This window comes from Mercenaria mercenaria, chromosome 4 (genome assembly GCF_021730395.1).
Source record: "Mercenaria mercenaria strain notata chromosome 4, MADL_Memer_1, whole genome shotgun sequence".
Taxonomy (NCBI): Eukaryota; Metazoa; Mollusca; class Bivalvia; order Venerida; family Veneridae; genus Mercenaria; species Mercenaria mercenaria.
Window position 1 is genome coordinate 24,543,105 of NC_069364.1, and position 16,891 is coordinate 24,559,995.

Genomic DNA, 16,891 nt, shown 5'->3' on the forward strand with positions numbered 1-16,891 from the left:
TCTTACACCCCGGGGTGTAAGATGGATTTTCCAGCACCGGTAAAAATACCGGAAATCCCCGTCTGGTATGCAAGAAAAGTCAAATGGTTTATCGCGGCCAGAAATTTGTACAAACCGGACAGAAGTTGCGAAATTGTCATTTGTGCAGGAAAGAAGCGTTTACCATAATGTCCAGTACTGGACAGGTATAGTGACCAAGCACGGACACAGCCAATTTTCTCAGAGGGGGTCCGATCCCCTGCCCCCACCCCCTCCACCCTGGAAATTTTGAAATTTAGCACTTCATTTTTTGCATTCTGGGACAGTTTTATGGACTAACCTGTTAAATTTGGGAAAATGATAAAATCAAGCTTTCTTGAAGTAAAATTCTTAGTTTCTTTTAGATAAATAATATGAATTATGTCGGGGTCGTATGTAGCAGCAGCCGCATATACTTTACATGCAGTCCTAATGTTGCCTTTTTCGAAAAACTTTTTCTTTCCTTCTTGTCTTCTTTCCTTTTTTAAATTTTTCCAGAGGGGGTCCGGACCCCCGGTCCCCACCCCCCTCTGGATCCGCGCATGGTGACATATCATGCTTTCTGTTTATGTAGGTAAACTTGTGTTTGGTTAAATTTCAACAGAGCACAATTGTCTGAACAGTGTACAAACTCATTACTGTTCAGGCAAGGGTGGAAAAAAAGTGGTAGACAATGAAAGCAGTAACATTTTTATTAAAAAGAAAATAAACAATGAGACAAACATTTCCAACATCTTTGGACGGTTCAAAAATCCCATGTTAAACATACGATAAAGCCCGAAACGCGTGAAAATGTTCCGAATGTAAATCGGGTGAAGTAAGCGCTCTATGTATTGAGTTAGATTATGCGTCTAGATTGATTAAACTGGGCGAGTCTACTTACTTATTACTTGAGGATGAAAAAAAACGTGTTTTTTAAATGTTGCTCTTAAACAAGGGTGGCGGTTGAACTACTAAAAGTACAACAACAGTTAATTCACAACAAATCGTACGGTATGTTTTATAATCAGTAGAAGCTAGTCGTATTTACGCTTATGAGACCTGTTTCACCCGCAAATAAAGAATTCACAGGTCCATCATGAAATAGTTTCCCCAGCGCGCATATACTTGTCCTATTCAATATGACGAGGCCGCGATCAATAACAGAATAACAAAATAAAAACAACAAGAAATACATGCTCGTTATGTTTTTACAGTCGCCGCTGCTGGTAAAAAAAATAATCAAGTCACTGTAGACACATCTAGACCTTAATTGTATCTCTATTGCTCGAGTCTAATTCCATTTGAATGTCGCCTACTAAATAACGACTAAACAAATACTTTTAAATACATATATGAACCGCACCATGAGAAAACAAACATAGTGCATTTGCGCCAAGCATGGATCAAGACCAGCCTGCGCATCCGCGCAGTCTGGTCAGGATCCATGCTGTTCGCTAACAGTTTCTCTAATGTCAACAGGCTTTGAAAGCAAACAGCATGGATCCTGACCAGACTGTGCGGATGCGCAGGCTGGTCTGGATCCATGCTGGTCGCAAATGCACTATGTTGGTTTCTCATGGCGCTGCTCAATTATGCAGTGCAAATATAACCACATTTCCATCATTAATACTAGATTAGCTATAGAAATGCTTTCAGCACTAGCGCCATTTATGAAACAGCATCAGTATGAAGAATATTAAAGATAAAGGTATGCAATGCAATATTAATTACATTTGTCTCAAACAGTGCAAACTAAAAGCCCTCGACTCATGTACATTAAAGATTATATTATATAATGTGAAATTTATTTCTTTTGCCTCGCGTAAAGTTAAAAATATAAAATGCAAAATACCAAGCACTTGCCACACGTATTTTCAAAAGTATAAAAGGCAAAATATTTAGCACTTGCCACATATATATATATATATATATATATATATATATATTTAAGATAAAAATGTATAATGCAAAATCTATAGCACTCACCTCACCCGTATTGAATTAATACAAAAGAATATGTAATACAAAATTTATACCATCTGCCTCAAATATATTTAAGATAAAAGTATATACCCTTACTTCTTAAAGCATTTGCATCAGTGTGATAAAAAACAAAAGTAATTCACAATTTATAGCACTACCTCGCGTATATTAAAGAAAAAATAATATAATGCATCATTTATAGCATTATGTTTCACGTACATTTAAAATAAAATACAAAATGCATTAATATTTAGTAAATTAAAATTTCAGATTAAAGAATATAGTTTAAAAAATGTAACATTTGCCTCATTTTCTGTTCTCTCCACTCCGGCAATAAAAATTATGTAGAATATTATCAGAGCGGCTGAAAGACACAGAATAAGGATCACACGCTCAGACTTTACATACCTAAAATGAAAAAATAAACTTATTTTTAGAGACTAAGTACTTAGTGTTCAGTACCAAATAAAAACTGAGTATAATAATTATTATGGAGAACTTGTCGAAATTGTTTTCAACAGAAATGACAAATATAATCAAATCCATTTCTGTACAAGATGAATAATACACTGTACAAGATGAATAATGCACTGTACAAGATGAACATGAATAATACACTGTACAAGATGAATGATACACTGTACAAGATGAACATGAATAATACACTGTACAAGATGAATAATGCACTGTACAAGATGAAGATGAATAATACACTGTACAAGATGAAGATGAATAATACACTGTACAAGATGAATAATGCACTGAAATTTGTCCCCATGACAGGTGCTTTTCCAGCACTGCTAATTAATGTCGTTCATATCTTGAACATAAGGATTAACCTGGTTGTTGTATGTCGTGTCAATATAAGCCGCCAAATACATCCAAAACAAAATTCTCCACACACACAAAACAGTGTTGTGTGTTTCTTAATGGCTTTTTATTCAACCGTAGCACAAAAAATGTGCTACAAATTATGGGATCAGAGCTACAAAAAAATACACAACCTAACCTCTATTCTCGCTTGACAACAACAAAAATATGACGATGATCTACCCCAATGTTGGTTTAAAATCATTTGTGAAAGGAAATGCCGCTGTACGAAAAATGACAATTCTAAAAATGATCACAGTTCTAGCTGAGTTGAAGCAGGATGAAAATAACATTGAAATACTGACAAACGAAAAATGTTACCTCCAAAAAGCGACGTGCACTACGATCGTCAAAACCAAGCCAATCAAAGAAATACTACAGCCAACGATGCTTACAATGTTTAACGCCTTAGAAACATCCTGGAATGAAACGTTTTCTGTAAAAATCCTCTTTATATTGCTTAATTCGCAATGTAAATTCAAAATTACGAAACGTTTTAATTTCTATCTTTTTTTGTTATTTAGACATTGGGCAGTTTAAGTGGACAGTTTTGCTGTACTTTCTAGACAGCCCAAAGAACGGAAAACTGTTCACTACATTTTGTACTATAGCGCACTGTCTAGCACTTGTTAAAATAAATTGTTTAGAGTAAAAAGAATCAACTCAGTATATAATAAAACAAAAAGATGAAGTATAAATGTAGGTAATAATTTATCATTGTGTAAAGACATGCGCAGTATCAGTATGGACTCTCAAATGTGAGTATGAACGAATACATGTTTCAAAAGTCATGCAACCTATGAACTAGAAAATGTAGATATACACGAATACCTGTTCAGCAAACAAGTGAACCACTCCTTTGGGCCAGTTTGGACCCTAGGGGCAAGATTAGAACAAATGTGGTAGAGAACTACTAAATGATGCTACGTACCAAATATATAAGACGTGGGTTTTCAGATTTTAGACAAGAACATTTTAAGAAATTTTGTAGAGAACTACATGTACCAGATATGCTGAACACCAGATATCTAAGCCTTGGGCCTTGTGGTTTTTGAGAAGAATTTCTTTTAATTTGTTCCATTTTTTACATTGCTATGGCAACCAGAACTCTGTATCGAATTGGATTTTTTAAAACCCTTGGACAAGTTTCAATAACTTCCTCTAAATGGTTTCAGAGAAGAAGATATTGGTTAGGGACGGCGACGGATGGACTATCCACCTATATTTAAATAGAATCACGCTTAACAAAGTTCAGGTGAGCTGACAATATATAAGAGCACGAATACCTGTTTGTAAGGACTCATGAGAATAGCGAAGTTTGTGAGGTGGTTGCATTTACAACTTGTTTCTTCAGAATTCGTGGAAGTCACTGTACAACCCTCGTTATCCCAACCATTACTGAAGTATATAAGGTAGCTATACCAAAACACGAACAGCTCTAGAGAAAGTTCAGAATCACATGCATTCATTGAAACAATTTTTGTAAGCCAGAGTTGTTGCTGAAGTAAAATATATTTGAATCAATCAACGGACATTTCAGATCTGTAAATTACTATACAACTTTTATGTACTCTGGGTTTAAAGTACATGTATATATTTCGTGATCACTAAATTTTTGTGCAACTTTCGTTACCTCGTGACATTACTGCACAATTTTTGTGACCTTTTAGACTTTCTGCACAACTTTTGTGACCAGCAGAAATCAGCAATATTTATGACTTTTTTTAAAATTACTGTACAATTTTTGTGACCTCTTGAAATTACTGCGCAACTTTAGTGACTTGTTAAATAAATTACTATTGAACAACTTTTGTGAGCTATTGAAATTACTGAACAACTTTTGTGACCTCTTGAAATTTGAGCACGACCTTCGTGATCACTCTATATTACTGCATAGTTTTAGAATTGCGAAAATACATGACGAATGATCAATTTGCTACAAGACTGGTAATATCAGTTGCGACCTAATAACAACAAAAACGGTTGAAAGTTACTGCAAAATATATGTGACTTAAGGATAAAAAATACAGTATAATATCTATAGTCATTTTACACCGTGAGGCTTCTGAAGTAAAATCATTCAGTTGTTCCTTTAACAGGTCAGTGATTGCTAGAAAGAGTTCTTTTAAGTACCTGTCAAAATTCCAGTAGCTGCACACAGGGTTCTTGTAAAAGGTCTGAAATTTAAAAAAAAAAACTTGTTTAAATTGATTATGCAATATCTTTATATCATACAAGAATTGCAACAAAAGTCTAATACACAGCATGTGGCTGTTCACCATAACCCACCTGCCTTTCAAAGCTATCCTTATCCTTCCATAACAGTGCTTTATTCTAAACCCGGCTTTGCGCTCATTTATATTCCACCCTTTACATTTATTAACTATAGTGGATTTATTTTAACTTATTTCCCAAAACCCTTTTCGACTATCGTGTAAACCATGTAAGACTTACTTCATAAGTAGTTCACAATAACATAAAATATTCTTTTGCAATAAATCTTGTGAATGCATATCTAAATCTTCATGAATGCCTTACATATTGAATCAAAGATATGATTTTAAGTTCACCTCAGAATATGTGTACATGTACAACTATCAACAGCAATACTCACATTAAAATGCTGAAAATGTAGTTCTAGCGGTGATTCGAGGTGGTTTTTGTACGGTATCAGCTTAAGTGTCAAAACTGCTCCGTTGATTTCAGATGAGCTGTAACTCCTGAAAGGTTAATAAAGTCAAACGTTTGACATAACTATCCGAATTACAAATAGGAATCGAAGAGAGGTTTGTACTCCCAAACTGTGAATTGTCACAAGACGGTACGAAGTATGAAGTTTACTAACCTTGATGTAGACGTTGGTAATATCTCTGTCAAGTTCTTGTAAAACACCGAAGAATACTGCTTGACACCTGAAAAAAATTTCAGTCTCGAGATTTACATTGGCCTTAACCTTTGACCTACTAGCCTCCAACATATAACGGTCGTTTACTGACACAGGGAATAATCTATGAAGTTTGTGAACCGTTTGCCAAGGCGTTGTCAAGTACACTTTCAGTTTCAAGGTCACTCTGACCTTGACCTACCGACCAAAACACAAAAGAGGTCATCTACTGACCACAGACAATCATCCTATGAAGTTTGAATGCAGCAGAACAAAGTGTTCGTACATTACTGAGTGACAACCATTTTAAGTCTTGAAGTCTCTGTGAACTTTGAAGTATTGACCTCCATTACATTACTACCGGCAATCATTTATGAAGTTTATGGACTCAGTGTAGGCCATAGCGTTCTGTAGTTACTGAACTTTATCCAATCTCAATGTTACTGTGGCATTGGCCTTCAGCTATTGGCCCCAGAAACAATACGGTAATTTATTTACACAAATAGCCATGTTATGAAGTTTGACTATTGAGAGCCAAAGCTTTCTTAAGTTATTGATCGGAAACCCTACGGTATATCGGCCGACAGACGGACCGGAAGAGCATACCCGACTTTCTTCGAAAGGGCGTTTAACAAATAAATGAAAGAGTGGGGGCGCCGTCTTAGAATAATAAGTGTGTCAAAACATCGTTGGGGAATGAGGTTAGTTTTATTAATATTGAGCACCAGCCGTCACCATTAACCTCCGCCATGTTCCAAAGTCAGGTCAGGGTATAAAAACTTTATTATTTTGCCACAAGTGGAAAGATAATATTTGGTGTTCACGAGTAAAAGAAATTTGATGTAGATTATACTTCAAGTCTTTTAAAATGATTTCTAAGGTATTTACCGATCTTATAGTTCCGTACCAGCATCAAATATTGCTGATACTAATCAAACTGTTAAATTTCTAAAATGGACTTGTCCATCAGTCTTTTCGTGCAGCATCGCTTATTATTTAAAGGGGTAATTTACTGAAAATTTACTGACTGAATAGCGGCCAGTGCAGACCATGATCAGCCTGCACGGACGTTTAGGCTGATCTTGGTCTGCACTGGTCGCAAAGGCAAAATAACTTGCCGTCACCAGGCTAAGGGTTTAAAAACGGAATGCATTTTTTTAAGTCAACCGGCTTGACTATAGGAACATATATTTTGCTTTTTCGGATTGGTCTTATGAGTAATCTATGAATTACTTTATCTAAATATGCTATTAACTGTAGCAACATTACCTTCAAGTGAAATATTCGACAGAAAATAGAAAGAGGATGTTCGCAGCTCTTCAGCAAGTGCTTGCACGGGAAATCTGATGTTTTCCATTCCGTTGTTGGTATAATTTGCGACACGAAATACTGAAAAGCACAAAACTGTTACCTCAATTGATTTATATCACAGAAACGATATAAAATTTTGGTGAGTGGCCCTACATGTGGTGAAAACTGCGTTTATTTGGAGATATAACGACAATTTTGCCCCTAATGTTTATAAATAAACAGCCTTCTCATAACAATTATCTGTCAAAACGCATAATTGTGAAATATTACGCTGAATTCATTGTTTCTTGAATATGGCAGACACAATTAATAACTAGATGTTGGTTCTTAGAAATACCTATATTTTGTTCTTTTATTTCAATGGCACTGGTCGTTGAGTTAGCTATAACCTCACTGTATCCATCCACTGCCCTTAGAACCCCAGCAGGCCCGTTTTCTGTAATCTGCAAATAATGTAGTACATCCGTAATGACATTCGGCAATTTCCGCCCGATTCCGTATTCTCCGTATTCGATTTCGGCATTTTCCGTTTTTTATGCAAAATGGCCGAAAGACACCGAAACAGTATACGAAGATTACGTAAACGCACGGAAAATGCCGAGTGTCATTACAGATGTAGCAGCGCTTTTGGTGAAAAGTTTTGCTACGTATTTAAAAATACTCAGAGATACGTACAGGAGAGACTAGCATAAGTATAAACGGTATGCCTAATATTGTAATGTACAAAGAGATATATTTGTTTGTTGCAGCATCTTAAAACAGTAATTTATAATGGAACCAATCAACTTAAGGGGACGCATATTGCTACATTCACAGTTCATACAGCAATGCGAAAGGGGTGCATATTCAAGAAATCGATGGTGGGAAAATAAAAAACATATTCCTAAACTGATATAATACTGAAGGACACCTGTAATATTCAGTATTTTGTGGATAAGGATGTGGTACTATGAATGTAATTGGAAAACAGAGGTCTTTGTGAAAGTACATTCAACACAAAATATTAAGCTTTTGTATAAGGAAAAAACAGGTTTTTTACAATAACAGTGTTCCAAATAATGTTGAAGGGATGACATTTTCTTTCTAACACACCAGGTTTGCTTAAACATGTAAAAATTTAACGCCACGTCAGTTCATCTCGGGATGGACGCCATATTTCTCATTGATAAAAAATGTAAACAAAAAAATCAGAGTGGAATTAGCATTGCAAGGGCATAACATGACATTCTACACAATGAATACCTTAGAACAGATATCTAAGATGCTACACAGGTCAGGCGGGTTAAATGCATAATGTCGATCACTTGAAATTCATCTAGAAAAGGTGGTTAATTTTAGTTTGTTTACATGGTTTTTAATTTTCCCACGGCTTCTCGGCGATTCACTGCAAATGTATTACTGCGCCGGACGAAAGGTAACTCTAATAAACAACGGGAGACAACTTAGGTGTCAGCACGTGTACGATTTTTAAAAAAACATGTCGATGATTATAATTTCTTATCAAATAATGAATCCTATTCAGATATTCGTCTTTAATATTAGAAAATTATTAATTTATGTGGACATTTGTCAAAAAATATTACTTACAGTGGACTACTTTGCGCATCAAACTGGTTTCCGCTTCAGTTGTGAGGCACTTCCGTTATACTTTTTGACAACAATAACAAAACACAAAATGAATCAATAAAGTCACTTATAAACCGACTGCTACTTAAATCAGTGTAAGTAAAGTTGTTGTTAGATTATACATGTTCGTTACGTTATGAGATAAAGTTTATCTTGAACTGCATAATCCATTAATTACGTTTAGATGGTATTGCATTTACAACTTATTTGACCCCGTTTTTTTTACGTGAATGACAGCATTCTCGTGCAACTCGTGCAAACAGAGTTATGAAAAGTATGGTGGAGAATTTAAGGACAAATTATAAATGGCATTAAAGTGAGGATAACTGTATATTCGTCCAGTTTTGATCATTGACATTCCTGCTGTGTATTAGTAACTTTTGTGAACAAGATTAGAATGTTGCTTTTGCACATATACATATTGATTGGACCTCTCAACCAAATTTCATACCTTATTTTAGGGATTTTTAAGACAATACATTTTCAAAAGTTTGTTGAATGTGTTTTGATATTTAAGTGCATTGTAGTTCATGAATACCAAGTTAAAAATTAATAATGGCAACATTTCTAGGCCTTTATTGTAAGCCACTAGACTTCTGTAACGATAAATGTTTAATGTATTAAGGGGAATATACTCTTTTAGTTTTGGAATGTGGCATTCCTTGACCACCGTATCTTTTCTTATGCACTACTTTGTAAACAAACTAAATAATGTGTTTAAGCTCACATATGCCAAATGAAAAGCAAGATAGTGAACTTATTTTACATTCTTTCTTTAAATTAGAATCTGTAGGACATTGATAAATGTTTGGACAAAGTGAAGCACTATTATTTTCGCACCAAAAAGTCTGAATTGTTGACTTTGAATGTACACAAGAAGTCTTATGTAATTCAACAATAACTTCCTTGTTTCAGTTTTTCTCATTTTTATTTTAGTGAGCAATCCTTTGTGTACTTATAACAGTTGAAACAGTATTCATTTCATTTACCAAAACCTTGTACTTTTTTGCAGGTAAATTTTATAATACCCCACCCACATTTTTCTAATTTCAAAGTATGCGTCCCCTTAATAAATTGCTATTTAGAACTGAAATTTCATTTCAATGCAGTTGCCGAGTTCCAATGTCATACATGTAGATTAAATGTCTCAGTGTGAGTTTTTTAATTAAAATGTGATTAAATTTTCATCAAAAAATATCATGGAACGAGTCCCAAAGCAAATGTATACAAAACTTTAGGAGTGCAATATTACTGTGTATTAGCTGAAGTAGAAATCTAAAAACCTCATAAAAGTAGGCAAATATGTGTAGTACATTGATGTCATATAGGTAATTCTAATATGAAATAGGACCACCAATAAACGCCGGATTAATTTTCCAAGATGCAGCTTTCACAGGGTGATCATGATCATGTGATCATGACCTTTGACCTTCAAGTGTGACCTTGACTTTTGACTAGTGACCTGGGTTGTGGACTCAACAAATTATAATGACGATGTTAACAAATGATGGTAGTTTTATGAAAATCCTTACAGCGAGAAAATATAAAGAGGTCACAAGTTAAAACTAGTTGAATCCACATCCATGAGGGGCAAGTGATCAGAAGTCAGCGACCTTAACCACTCGGTCATGGAGGCCCCGTAAACTTCCGGATTTGGCACGATTCACAAAATTTTGTCCCGTACAATTTTGAAACTATTTTATAGTAAGGTATTAAATTACTGTAAAGAAAACATGTTGACCTTTGATATAACTCGACAGTGTTTTTAAAATGCATATACATATTGAACAATGAAACTGGAAAATATACAATCACGCTTATATCAACAGGCTGATAAATGAAGCTTTGATAGTTCTATTGAAAGCAAGCATACATTGTTAATCTCGTTTGCCTGGTTTATTGATTTCCATGAGTCTGCATTCTTCTTGTCCACAAGATTGCTAGCCGTCCTTATAAAATTCTGGAAAGATATGTAGTAATAATCTGTAGTCAACCAACCGTTCGCTGGCAACAAAAGGGTTTACATAAACATGTCAATAAAAATTAATAAGCATAGCTCTATGTTGTATGTACATATATGGTATCTGTAGATAATGAAAGTGTATGAACTATTACGTAATCAACAATGCATTTTGCATAGAAAATAGTCACACAAGTCCAATATTCCTATCATTCAATTCGATAGATACCTGTGTTTGGCTGTCGTCAATGGTTATGTTTTGACTGATATCAACTATATTTTCAAGCGTCGTAGTGACCAGCTGCAGTTCTCCTTCATACAATATGTCGTCTGCACCGGAAGTCGTAACATCGGACAAATTTGTCAAAATTGTGCTTACAAGTGATTCTGATGGATTTTCCGCAGCGCCCTCGACCTATAATTGTAGAAATACAAATCCTGTGAAATGGACTGTAATTGAAACATTAAACTTCCCATCGGGACCTCATAAATGCTCCATTCGCAGCACAACAGGTAAATACAGTACAAAATCTATAGTCTGTATCATGGTTTGAATAATCTAATAATAACCTTCTGAAAAACAAACTAAGAACGTTTAATAGATCTAATTAATTTTAGACGAAATCGTAAGGAGGATAAATTATTACCAAATGAAAGGATAAAGCGACAAAAGGATATATAACTACCAGTTTAGTGATTTCATCGAGGGTCTCCCGCACACAGTTATAGGTAGGCAACAACCATTGTCCAAGCGCTGTGCAGTTTCTAGATATGACTCCTATATTCATATTAAAACTATCAACAAAAAACATGTAAGAAATTCATATAATTATTTACGCAGACTGTCCACTTGTGTACAATAGAATGGCTGAACGAGCAGTAAAAACACATATCTACATCTACATAAAAACATGCTATTCAATTTGTTAATAATCTATATATGAGCCGCGCCATGAGAAAACCAACATAGTGGGTTTAAGACCAGCATGGATCCATACTGTTCGCTTTCAAAATCTATTGCAATAGGTGAAACTATTAGCGAACATCATGGATCCTGACCAGACTGCGCAGATGCGCAGGCTGGTCTGGATCGATGTTGGTAGCAAAGCCACTATGTTGGTTTTCTCATGGCGCGGGTCATATACGTTACAATAAAATTAGTCGAAGTAAAGTGCATACAGTTAAACTTCAGACTTGGTGCTTGAAAAAAAAGCTGTCTTTGGTTTGTGATCAGCCTATACCAAATGTCTTGATAAACTTCTAGCTTAACCTATCTGAAAACTGATCTAAACCCTCACCTTGCTAAATTTCTATAATGAACTTTTCCATCTTTCAATTTAAACTGTGCCATTAGATGTTAAGAGGGGTGCTAATCAGATTTTGGTCATGTTACTGATTTGTTTGAAACTAATAACAAATCATTACACTTATTTACCTAAAACATGCAAACTTTTCATTAAAAGTATTCTTTTTAATTTGATTTTCCCATCCTAGTTTCCTTAGAATGTTTTAACACTATTTATACACTCGGGCGGCAATACATTGTACAAATAATTTAACTCGGGCTGCGCCCTCGTGCAATTATTACGCACGACGTATAACCGCCCATCACGCATAAATAGTGATAAAGCACTCTTTTGCTATAAATTTATTCTTAAATAATGACCTACATGTAACAAGTCCTTCCCTAGGTATATGATAAGGTGATCTCTTATCCAGATGATCCGTATAACTTTCCCCGCCAGTTAGGCAATAACACACCCTCTTAAACCTGCCTCCGGAAAAAATAACAAAAGTATAGGATAAAGTTCTTCGCAATGATGAAATAATGTACCTTGAAATCCATCTAAACATGGCTTTGTTGATACCATTCCTGGTGGAGTTATTTCCCACACTGTGCCTCTATCGTCTATATCGTTAATACACGGCTCAGGTTTTGTCCCCAACACTGACCATCAAAATAGGTAAATTATTCAAAAAATATATGTGGGTCCTATGATAATAATTATTCAAATAATACATGTGTGTTCTGGTAATAATAAACTGATATTTTTTTTTATCTATTTCCCGAAAAATCAGTGTGACTTAATACAAAACAGGTACTTTGCTATGCAAAAATGACCGTGTGACCAAATTTGTGTAAGAAATGACTGTTATTAATTATCAGAACAATAATTATATCTTTAAGTGTCGTGTGGCGGCTGTAAAAAGTCTTCCCGTACTTGGATTCAGTGTTGTTATATTTTCTAATCCTTTCGGATCATAGAGTTCATTCAACATATGTGTAATAGAGTTCCGCTAAAGCCGGTGCTATGGCACGTGAAAGACGTTGCACGTTTCCTTACCTCTCATGCACAGATTCAATCAAACCGAGTCTGCTATTGTTCTTCTTGGTTTGAAGAAACGCGTCTGCTATATCTTTCCACTACTGTTACTATTTTCGGCAGGCTTACTTTGCTATGTATGATTCTGAATGCGTTTGCCGTGCTCGTTGATTTTGGGAAATGTACCCTTACCTTTTGAAAGTTTTTTTTCCAGTTCTCTTATAATATTAAAACTAAAGAAATAATATGATGTCTAATAATATTCAGTAGAAGCCACAAACACATTTTTTATTTAATCATTTAAAAAATGATCCGGCCATCATGGATCCAGACCAGCCTGCGCATCCGCGCAGTTCTCCATGCTGTTCGCTTTCAAAGCCTATTGCAACTAGAGAAACTGTTCGAAAACAGCATGGATCCTGACCAGACTGTGCGGATACGCAGGCTGGTGTGGATCCATTCTGGCCGCAAAGCCACTATGTTGGTTTTCTCAAGGTGCGGCTCAAATGTAAGATAAAAGGACTTCTGACTGATTTAGAAAGTTAAAAGGTAACATTTAATTTTAATTTTGACTTTTGTTAACGTACGCTCGTATATATAAAGAGAGAATGGATGCATGCATAGCTGAGCTTAATTTCATTAATATTTGCAACAACATTAAACGGGTATGGTTTTTGTTTTGATGAATTGCAAGAAGCTCTATTCTGTTTCATTCAAGGAAAATAGCCTTACCTTGTACACACAAGGGTATGTGGCCACTCCAAACACCAGAGCTTAGACAACGCCTACTTTTGTGACCCTTAAGTAGGAACCCATCATTACATTCGTAAGTGATTACAGAATTAAATGTTGTGGCAATTATACTGTTTGCCGGTGGATCCGATATAAACCCATAAACTGTGTATCTGGGGAGTCCGCAATCTGTAAATTGACAGAACACGTGTAGAGACCCGGCAATGAAGAATAAGTCCGAGATGATCAGCTTTAAAATTGTTAGATATTGCTCAGTCAGTTACAAACATTTTCGACGTCTTAAGGTCATTGCTACGTACATGATCCGTCAGACATTTTGTAGCATTTAATCATGTTTAGTCACCTAATAATAAACACTTCTGGTATGTCATCGACAAAACAAACAGGTTGAGGTCCAGTAACGTCTGCCATGTGCACCAGTGCACACCGTCACTCTAGACAATGTTTTCATAGGTACCTAATTGTTTGTTTGAAAATAAAAAAAATGTTCCCATTAAAAAAAACAACACTTTTGAACTACGTATAATTCACTGTTGTTATGGTTACCGTTCAATTTTGGAAATAGTAACCATAAAGATGACAATACATAGCTGGTCCTGCCAAACAATTTGGAATATCTATAAACATTGTCGAAGTGGTGGTGTGGACATAAATGGTAGACGTTACTTGACCCTGAATCAAAACTCCTATCTGTGCTTCTAGCTTCTTTTTCTCATAACACGAACATATTCGTTTCCAAAGAGACGGTTGTTTCACCAAAAATGCGATGAAATGATATAAAGAGAATGAAAAGATTAGAACACAGATTGACATACCAACAAGCTCACACTCAGGAATAGGTCTACTCCACTGGCCACTTGCCATGCATACTGCACTGCTGAGCCCATTAAGCCTGTATCCGGTGTTACATACGAAGACGGAAGCTGCTCCAAATGTTGTACCATCTCCATAATATATGTACCCGTTGTTCAGTGTAGCATTTCCGCCACAGTCTTCATGAAACAGAGATGTAAAACAGAATTACATCATTTTTACAATTATTCCAGTAAATGAATTCTAGTCCGTCTCACATGATAACAAATGCGCTGAATTTTTATTTTCTCGGATGATAATTAATAAAACTCTCAAATATATCGAGGGTTCGGCGCGAAACTTTTGTATACATGTAACAGGCTGAAAATACTTCAGACCTGACCGGGAATCGAACCCGGGACCTCTCACACCTAAGGCGGACACTCTACCACGTCGCTACAAAAGCTAGCTCAATAGCAAAGAAGTATAAGTGCAACCATATACTCTACCCTACTACATACACCCCTTCCATTTTAGAATTCTTCTTCGAATTCCAGGAGTATGAACCTCTGTGGGACGTTCCAAGGTGTCCATTTATCTCTACTCGTGAGTTATTTACGTTGGGTGCCAAGTGTAACAGGCTGAAAATACTTCAGGTCTGACCGGGAATCGAACCCGGGACCTCTCACACCTAAGGCGGACACTCTACTACGTCGCTATAAAAGCTAGCTCAATAGCAAGGAAGTATAAGTGCACCCTTATACCCAAACCCTACTACCAAGACACAATAGTTTCTAAAAATATAGGGCGTTAATTCAGATGTGGCAATGCAAACAATTATACTTTAATAACATCATTGATATACAAACAGATACACGATTACACATGTAAATTGTCATGGATATTGTGTTTGATCAATTATTTATTTTTTTACTGGCCAGTTTGTTACTGGTTAATTGCAAGATTCGATATATATTTTTTGCATTATCGTATTATCCCCAAAAGAGGCTTTTATAGCAATATCACATTTTATCAAGCGACACTAGTCTGCTTCTGTCAATAAACTATTATTATAGTTAGCACAAAGCTTGAAAAAAAAAAGAATCCCAGCATCTCTTTTTACGATCATATAGTATAAGTTAGAAGCAATTCTCCACTTACCTACTGGTGCACATGTAACATTCGTAAAACCCCTCCATTCCCCGCACCAGCAATATATTCCGTAGCTTCTCTCATCTGGGATATCTGGAAATGCGAATTCGTAGCCAACATCGCACGTGAAAACAGCTTGCACACCCATCACGGAGATGATTTGCACGTTACCATTCTGCGGAGGGCTCGGTGGGAAGCAATGGCAAGGATCTGTTCAAGCATAGTGCATAAAATCACATTTTGTTCTTTTGCCAAACACGGATTTGTAAGACTATAGGGATATTGCATTTTTTTGTGTATATATTATGTGACAGACCCAAGGGCTTCTGTAGTCTTTATTACCAGTTGTTGACGTGTATTTGTTATAAAGGACCTAGTTTTTTACCCTTTTACCCTAGATAACAGTTTCGAACTTGCACTAGAATATAACTGAGCTGCGCCATGAGAACACCAACATAGTGCATTTGCGACCAGCATAGATCCAGACCAGCCTGCGCATCCGCGCAGTCTGGTCAGGATCCATGCTGTTTGCTATCAGATTCTCTAATTCCAATAGGCTTTGAAAGCGAACAGCATGGATCCTGACCAGATCAAATTGTTGAGTAAAGTTGACGGATAACGAACAGATACAGGCTGATCATTTTGTCTATGGTGAGATAAAAAGGTATTTCTGACTTCTAAATTCAAGAGCCAAACACGCTTGTGTTTTCTGCAGCAATCTTAACTGACATTTTGCTATAACCAATTAAGATTGCTGTGCTTGAAAAAAAGTAACAGAAAATTACTTGATACGACACGAGCTCCGTACAAAATGTGAATTTGGTATGAAATGGTAGGTTGACTAAAGTAATCATTAAACACTGTGTACAAATTTCATTCAAATCTGTTAAAATTTGGCAGAGATGAAAAAAAAAAAAAACAGGTGTGGAGTTATCAATTTGTTGAGTAAAGTTGACGGATAACGAACAGATAAAGGCTCATCATTTTGTCTATGGTGAGATAAAAAGATATTTCTGACTAATTCAAGACATGGTCAGCTTTTAACGAGAATTTGCAAGAATTCTCTCCCTTAATTGTTGACTGTGTGAAAGCAATTCTCTTCAAACTGGATTGCCTCCCTTACATTAGCTAAAGTCGTGTCATTCCTGACCTAAGTCAATAATTCTTTGTTATGGATTTTGCATTGATCTAATATTTTGCTTTAAGTAACCATAATACACGGAAATTAAGGTCGCA

The 16,891-nt window shown here is 35.7% G+C and overlaps 1 protein-coding gene across 3 annotated transcripts in view; it reads right to left on the bottom strand.

The window, feature by feature from the left end:
- Window positions 1–2,113: 2,113 nt before the first annotated feature.
- Window positions 2,114–16,891, bottom strand: part of LOC123551213 (sushi, von Willebrand factor type A, EGF and pentraxin domain-containing protein 1-like) — a 30,695-nt gene continuing 15,917 nt past the window's right edge. For 2 of the 3 annotated variants that reach the window (XM_053540775.1, XM_053540774.1), the window contains 15 exons: window positions 15,665–15,865; window positions 14,527–14,703; window positions 13,691–13,879; window positions 12,469–12,582; window positions 11,321–11,412; window positions 10,864–11,049; window positions 10,548–10,634; window positions 7,386–7,491; window positions 7,007–7,126; window positions 5,699–5,765; window positions 5,468–5,573; window positions 4,987–5,030; window positions 4,140–4,251; window positions 3,175–3,272; window positions 2,114–2,391 (listed from right to left, as the gene is read on the bottom strand). In XM_053540775.1, coding sequence (XP_053396750.1) covers window positions 2,250–2,391; window positions 3,175–3,272; window positions 4,140–4,251; window positions 4,987–5,030; window positions 5,468–5,573; window positions 5,699–5,765; window positions 7,007–7,126; window positions 7,386–7,491; window positions 10,548–10,634; window positions 10,864–11,049; window positions 11,321–11,412; window positions 12,469–12,582; window positions 13,691–13,879; window positions 14,527–14,703; window positions 15,665–15,865 — 1,841 coding nt within the window. In that variant the 3' untranslated portion in view covers window positions 2,114–2,249. The remainder of the gene's footprint in view (window positions 2,392–3,174; window positions 3,273–4,139; window positions 4,252–4,986; window positions 5,031–5,467; window positions 5,574–5,698; window positions 5,766–7,006; window positions 7,127–7,385; window positions 7,492–10,547; window positions 10,635–10,863; window positions 11,050–11,320; window positions 11,413–12,468; window positions 12,583–13,690; window positions 13,880–14,526; window positions 14,704–15,664; window positions 15,866–16,891) is intronic. The other variant, XM_053540776.1, reaches the window with a different exon arrangement.